Raw genomic sequence first — 7,962 nt, forward strand, 5'->3', positions numbered from 1 at the left:
ATTTATCAGATTTAATTAGGCCTGTATGTATTTCAAAATTGAAAATGTCAATACATTTTTAAATGTATAATGTGAAGTGAAGCACATGTATTAAATGGTAAGCATGTGATGGATTGTATCTCACATGTATCTCCGGTCCACGCTGTCACACACACACTCAAGCAGAAGATGGCGGTAATGCGCCCAGTACATTTCTTGCCAACCGCCGTTAAAAACCAAGAAGAAAAAGATAGAGCTATGACAGTAAGCTAATTTGGTAAACAGACAGCTAGCTGGTAAGAATAAAGACGCAATGCCACCAATGATAGCATATGTTTGTTATGTTTAGCGTCGGGTAGTCAATTAAAATTCTACCGCTGTTGGGGCTAAGGTTAAAATCGACGTTAATGTCGCCTTTTCGCTGTTCTAGCCTGGGAGTTACGTTGGAAGCTTAGCTACGTTAGATGTTGATGATGTGCTATGTTAGCTAACGTTACCAGTTTACGCTGTATTGACAATGTGTTAACTGTTTCTCTACAATGGGCGTAAAGCGTATCTTGCAGTTTACTTTCATTAATGAATGTTTTAGCTAGTAGCATTATTTGCTATATTTCTGTGGCTGTCTTTCTCAAATAATTTGTATTTTTATTTGTCCTGCTTCTCCCAGGCCCTTAAAAGCTTGGCGTTAAACAATGAGCCAGTCAAGATGGGACAGACCCTCTGCATATGCTCCCGTGGCTCCATCACCATTGATAACAAAAAATATTACTTTGTCCAGAAACTAGACGAAGGGTAAGATAACGTTTTTTTGTTTTTTTTTACTAATTTGTCAACAAATACCATGAAACGTCCTACAAACTTTTAAAAACACATCACTGAGCCTCAGTGTTGACCTTGGGGACATCTTTCTTAGTAACAGTATGTTTATTTTGAGTCAATCTTATATATACCATCCTTCTACTGCAAATACAAACATAGCACACCAAATCTCAGTTGAAAGGAGTCCCCTTAAAATGCACTATTTATTCCTCCTTTGTGGAACATCCATGAACAAGGATAGTGCGCAAAAAACATTAAATGGAAATTTATATTTGTGACTTGTTTTCAAAGATTGAGGTCTTCAGTAGGAACAAACGGGGGTGGGGCTGAGAGCATTGATAGATGGAGAAATGCTGTTGGTCTTTTTATGGGAATTAAAAAAAATAAATGGAAAGAGAGAGAATATTGCCAGCCTTATCCCTTAAAGTCCAATTAATACTCATATGATCCTCCTGAACTCTAATCTCTCCGTGTCCTCTGTTCAGTGGGTTCAGTTATGTTGATCTGGTAGAGGGTGCAAAGGATGGGCACTTCTACGCCCTGAAGAGGATCCTGTGCCATGACCGTGAAGGCCGTCAGGAGGCTCAGACAGAGGTGGAGATGCATCAGATTTTTAATCACCCTAATGTCTTGAGCCTGGTTGCACACACCTTTGTTGATCGTGGAGGCAAGACTGAAGCCTGGTTACTTCTACCTTATATTAGAGTAAGTTGGTGCAGAAGTTGGTATGACCAGAATAACCCTGAGGGAAATGATCTGATTCTGATATTTTGGTCTTTAAACAGAAAGGCAGTTTATGGTCTGTTCTGGAGAAGCTAAGAGACAAGGGGAGCTCAATGCCTGAAAAACAGATTTTGCAAATCTTGCGTGGCATCTGCTCTGGACTCAAAACTATTCATGAAAAAGGCTATGCACACAGGTAAGACACATAAGCATGACACAATGCCTACAATCTTCTTCTTTTTTATAGTAACACAATTGCAGACATCTGAAAACTATGTACACTGAATGCTATGTGTTTGCTTTAATTTGACAGAGACTTGAAGCCCACAAATGTGCTTCTGGATGAGGATGACAGGCCTCTTCTGATGGACCTGGGCTCTATGAACCGTGCCAGGATTGAGGTAAGGGCACAGAGTCTATGAAGAGTTTGAAAGATTTTACCGATGAATTTATAAGCATTGATACTATTGGTCAAACACTAAAGCCCAAATTAGTTTAATTGATGCCTGAGGTCAGTCACATCCCCACAGTCTGTCTCCATTTTGTGTCAATAGCAAAATGCTGTGATTTTATTTATTTTTTTCTGTGTCCATCACTTTCATTATTTTGTCTGTTGATATTAAGAAATCATTTTGAACATTATTCTTAGATGTTGCTGAATAGTATGAAATTAAGATATGTCAGAATGTAGGTCTTTTAAATTAGGAGAATGAGATCCAAGCAAACTAATATCAATACCGGGTGATTTATAACTCTCAAATACTTTAAATGAACAGGTTAGGGGTGTGACCTTGACCAACTGCCACTTTGCTTGTTTGAAAGCCATGATGTCTCTCTCTTTCTCATGGGTGGGCCAAATTCTCTGGGCGGGCAAAGCAGGGCTGACCCTGGTCAGGGGCTACTTGGATAAACAAAATATTTCAAAGGGGGTACATTATTGAAACGAGTTTGAGAAACACTGCTTACCCTGTGATGAATTGAATGAAACTGAATTAATTTCAGGTTAGAGGAACCAGAGAAGCCATGACCATACAGGACTGGGCAGCTCAGCGGTGCACCATTTCCTACAGGGCTCCTGAACTCTTCAATGTAGAGAGCCACTGCATTATAGATGAGCGCACTGATATCTGGGTAAAGCCTTGTGTTCTTTATCGCTTTTGTATGTTGTGCTAGTTGTTTTCTTAAGTGACTTTAGTAAGTCTCTAAAACCAAGTCCTAATGTTACTGTGGATCATTCACTGACTACGTCTTTTCTCTTCTTTTGATGTCTTCCTATACTCCTCCAGTCACTCGGATGTGTGCTATACTGTATGATGATGTTGGAGGGGCCATATGACATGGTATTCCAGAAGGGGGACAGTGTTGCCCTGGCTGTCCAGAATCCAGTGACTATCCCACAGTCTTGCAGGTCAGTCTTCTGACTATAACATTGTCTAAAAGCCAGGACACACCAACCAGACGGCCGACCGTTGACAGAAAAGCCAGTCGAAATGATCAGTCTCCCCGTGTTGGTCCAAAAAGTGCCACAGAACACACCAAAGAGACTTGATGTAATACGCCTCCATAACAGCAGGCGGCGCTAATCTGTATTGTTGCCCAAAAAATGAAAACCGGCAGCTGATTGGACGAACGCGTCACATGGGGTTGAGTCACTGACCTCGCCAGACTGTCGAACGGCCGATTTTCGGCCCTGTGTGTCCCGGCCTTTACAGTGTTTCCCGTTGATGTATCAGTTTCTGTTACTTCCCTGGGTAGTGGTATTACTGTAGGTAGGTGTAACTTTCTGGACATGCTGTATACAAGCAGCCACAAAACTAACTCAGTTAACATGCAGTGTTTTCCCTAGGTTTGTGGAAGACTTAGGTGCATGCATTTGGCTAGGGCTTTAGGGGTCCTCCCTCAAGAAAATGTTAAATTTTTCAATTAAAGAAATTTCATTTCATTTTAGACCATTATTGCCATATCTCCGTCTAAAACATTGGAAAAGCTACAGCAGATGAATAAATAACACTCGCTTAAAGACCAAACTTGTTAAAGAAGTCCACTGGGGACCATCTGATCTGATCTAGATTTGATGCCCACATAAATTTTACATTAATTCGCCTTAGGTGCTTCCCAAAACAGCTTGGGTGCTGCGCCTTAAGGCTGTTTTATGCTTCTGCGTCAACTCCACACCATAGCTACGCCGTCGCTCCTACGCCGTCATGACCCTTTGGGAGTTCTGCGTCGGAGTTGCTTTGCATCGCGGTGCATTTCGCTGCCATAAAGCTAGGGGGTGATCTGAAGTTATCTGCGAGATGTCTGCCTGACAGTTTATGTTAGCAAGCAAACTTTAGCACAACTGCCCACAAAGTACTGCTTGCTGGCGAAGTGCTAATTTCAAAACGTTACTGACATATAGACACTTTACAAACGGATAACCCCGTCATTGTAACCAAAATATGTCTGAGTTTATTTGCAAAGCTTATGTCCGTGAACTAGCACATTGCTACTCCCCACAGTAGGCTGCTTGAAACGCGGTCTGCGTCGCCTCGACGCAAAGATACACATTTTTGGAGGTGCACGTCGAGCTACGGTGGAGGGCTCGGAGGGGGGTTCGCGGCGACGCAGAGAGGTCTGCGGGGGTACGCCGTCGATTGGACGCAGAAGCATTAAACAGCCTTTAGCCTTAAACGTAATGGTAGGGTAAACCCTGATGTGTAACATAAAAACCTGGCAGACCAAGATTTTCATCCACTTGAATTGAATTGTCCTAAAAGCCATTGTTAGTCTGCAGCTACATTAATGTGAGACTGACTTTTCAAATGCAGTACAAACTACTGAATGTAGTTCAATTTCCTTTATAACTGAACAAAATGCAATCTGAAAACGCAAGTCGGGTTAATGTTTTCGTTTCGTTTTTTGTCGTGTTTGAACTCCGCTATGTCTTGTCTTTGTCTCATGCCCAGTTACTCGGAGGGCCTGCAGATGCTGCTGAGCTCCATAATGGTGTCAAATCCCCAGGAGAGACCAAACATCAACTGGGTTCTTGACCAGGTACAGGACCTGCAGAGTCGCAGCCCCAACACCCAAACCAACATGGTCTGATCATGCACCGTGAACTGGATGCGGGGACTTGGAAACCTTTGCACACATAACTGAACGGCTATTATTTTGAGCTTGAAAATATATCTTTTATTTATTGACTTGTGTGTAAAAAGCCTAGGGTGCAGACTTTCACTCAGCTTGGGGAGCTTGGCAACAGTATCAGCTTTTAGTTTGAATGATCCGATCCGGCCTGCGTACCACAGTGGACTCTTGCGGCCCTTATAGACTTAACGTGCACGAAATAATCTGAAAGGCCTCAAATCTAATTCCAGCCTGTAATAGAATGCTTTTGGCAAGGGTCAGTCGTTGCTTCTAATAGGGAAGTGGCTTCACTTTGTAATCTTAAAGGGATGTTTTTAAAAATTGTAGTTGGCATTTTTAAAAAGAAAAGGGATGACAAAAAAGCTTTGCCAAACTTTCCGGTGGATGAAAGCTACCTGAGTTCAATACATATCAGACTTCATTCCCTAGAATAAGAAGGAATAGGGTCCAGTTCCCTTTATTTAATTTTTTTATCTTGATTCCTGTGTTTTGTGTGTGTGTGTGTAACATCTTGTGGTTACACACGTGTGTGCTGTAATCATCGATATACACCTTTGCCTTCAGCTTTTCTTCACGCCTTCCCTCGTACTGTTGGTCTCTACTGGGGGAAAGTTAAGAGGCAGAGTGCTCCTTTACCTGCAATGCTGCATTTAAACACACAGAGGTGCTCCACCATCACATTCACTTACTCCACATATTGACACGGTGATGTTTCTGTACTGTTGATAATGTGTGAATGGGCTCCTTGTAAAACAGAGCGAAGAGGGTCTGCTTACATAAGAAGAAAACTATTCAAGGAGAAGGGGACAGGTGTTACAGTAACACACCTACAACAGTAGATAGTCATTTTCACAAATTATGTCTTTTTATTAATTACGCCACTCTTCACTGTATTGTCTTTTTAAACGGTATTTTCCATTTCAGCTATACTAAATTCTGGGTTTCCTGTCATGTTTGAATGTGGATCACACTTTTGTTCTCTCAGGGTTTAACCACATCCTAAAGGGTTTGGCAGTCTGAAGTAGTAGACATAAATGGTACTTTTTTTTTAAAACAATTATTAGATTAAAAAATACATCCATAAATACTTTGGACATTTAAGTTGAGATCAATACTTTTGTGACTCTGTAATGCGGTGATTATGGACCATATTAGAACTAAAAACAATCTTGATAATGACTTTTTTTTTAGTTGTTGGAATCGTAATTGGCATACTTACAGTACTGTTCAAATATATTATCATTTTAAAGCTAAGTTTGGATATGTCAACTGACTTTAAATTATTGTGTTGTTAATGGCAAAGTGTAAATGGGAGTACACAGATAGGAATAAGTAAGAGTGCGTTATTTGATTATGGGACATTCTGTTTAACCTCTCATTCACTGCACCGTAAAGGATAAATAAACATTAATTATGTAGCACTCGTATACAGTTTTTTTTTTTCTTTTTTTTTGTGGGCATTTTCGGCCTTTATTTTCAGAACAGCTGAAGACAAGAAAGGAGAGAGAGAGGGGGGAATGACATGCAGCAAAGGGCTGCAGGTCGGAGTCAAACCCGGGCCTGCTCCGTCGAGGAGTAAACTTCTATATGTGATCGCCCGCTCTACCAACTGAGCTATCCGGGTGCCCTCGTATACAGTTTTTAATAAAATTATGAAACTGACTCCTAAGGAAAAGGTATATGAATCAATACTCAATAGCCCCCACTACTTAGTCAGCATGATGTGCTCAATATGGTCAAAAGTATTTGGACAGCACTTGTAATTAGTTGATTCAGCTGCATCAAATCTAACATACAGCTATGAAATCTCCATCGACAAACACTTGCAGTTAAATAGGTCGCACTGAAGAGCTCAGTACCTTCAACATGGCAGCGTCATGGGAGGATTTCTAGTAAGTCAGTTAATCAAGAGGTAATAATATTGTAATATAAAAATATTAACTAGCCGAACATGGGTATTTCATTTTTCCCGACCTAATGCTCTACTGGCTGAATGGGAGCAGATCTCTGCAGCCAAGTTCCAAAATCTTTTGTCAAACCTAATAAGAGTGGAGGATGTTGTATCAGAATGTTCATCAAATATGTGTAAAATGTTTGTGTATCCACAAACCTTTGGCCACGTAGAGTTGCAAAGAGCGATACTAAAGAAAATACATTTAATTTGGGAATTCTTGCACGTTAACTAACATGGAGTGTTATTTCCGAATCATTTGGGTGTAACAGTTAATGTAGAGCTTAATAACATTTTTCATCATGCTTATGCAGTTTCACATTAAATGAGAAATACTTTACTTTTCTAATTAAGTTGGCTCCGTTTTAGTTAATCCTCTCCTGTGGCAAACAAGCACATCCTTCATCCAATATTTTAAGCACTGATGGCCATTCTCTGCATCTTGTGTGTGTGTGTGTGTGTGTGTGTGTGTGTGTGTGTGTGTGTGTGTGTGTGTGTGTGTGTGTGTGTGTGTGCGCGCGCGCGCGCGCGCGCCCGTGCGTGCACACATCCTTGGAAACAAATATCAAACTGCCCATGTAGCTGAATTTACAACCCTTATGTCCACTCAGATCAGTGAGATGTCACACTTCACTGCTATCCCAATTACTTTCATTCAAATTCTGACCCTGACAGGCGCGCACACACACACACATACACACTCACTCTAATGGCCGGTCATAAAGTATACATAACATATCACATATCTACAGTGCATATGCCCTTTTTTACACAAAACCCCCCTTAGGATTCATTACACTTGAATTAATGATATGCCAGCTGATTTCTTCCTCAGGCCCACCTACAAATCCCAGACTCCCCTGGGACTGGGTCTAACAGAGCTGTGTTTATGGGTCCAACATGTGCCCACACACACACACCTTTTATATTCACTATCATCTGCCTGTGAGGGGCTGAAATGATGTCATACAACACAAGCGCAAGGTCAACCTAATGTTCGCCTACATTTTAGCACCAATTTCATGTGCTTTTGCTTACCGTTCAGTTAAGGGGATGCACTGGCAGTTTGGATCATCAGTGTGTGTGTGTGTGCGTGTTTCATTTGTGACCCAACCCCAGTCCTCAAACACAAACACACTTTAGCTCTCAGACCATAAACCATCTGCAGGCTTTATTGATTTGGCAATGAATCAATTAGTGAATTATTTAATTAGCAAAGCATTATGGGTCAGCACAGAGCTGCTCCCACCCTGCACTGTTCCTAGGTCTCTTTAAATCATTGTACACATATGTTTTGGACCCCATGTGGGTGTGAGCATGTAGTCCTATCTGTGCAAAATGACCACACAAAAGTTTTTTAA

At 41.2% G+C, this 7,962-nt stretch overlaps 1 protein-coding gene across 2 annotated transcripts; it reads left to right on the forward strand.

The window, feature by feature from the left end:
- Positions 1-144: 144 nt before the first annotated feature.
- stk16 (serine/threonine kinase 16) lies at positions 145-6,077 on the forward strand. 2 transcript variants are annotated; one of them, XM_039794969.1, is made up of 8 exons: positions 145-275; positions 647-771; positions 1,284-1,503; positions 1,584-1,717; positions 1,835-1,922; positions 2,524-2,652; positions 2,808-2,929; positions 4,470-4,608. In XM_039794969.1, exons 2-8 carry the CDS (start codon positions 686-688, stop codon positions 4,606-4,608), a joined length of 918 nt encoding a protein of 305 aa, XP_039650903.1. In that variant the 5' UTR covers positions 145-275; positions 647-685. The 2 variants fall into 2 exon arrangements, with proteins under 2 accessions (XP_039650903.1, XP_039650902.1); XM_039794968.1 differs by having other exon boundaries at positions 154-243; positions 4,470-6,077.
- Positions 6,078-7,962: the final 1,885 nt, after the last annotated feature.

Source organism: Perca fluviatilis, chromosome 3, assembly GCF_010015445.1.
Source record: "Perca fluviatilis chromosome 3, GENO_Pfluv_1.0, whole genome shotgun sequence".
Lineage (NCBI taxonomy): Eukaryota > Metazoa > Chordata > Actinopteri > Perciformes > Percidae > Perca > Perca fluviatilis.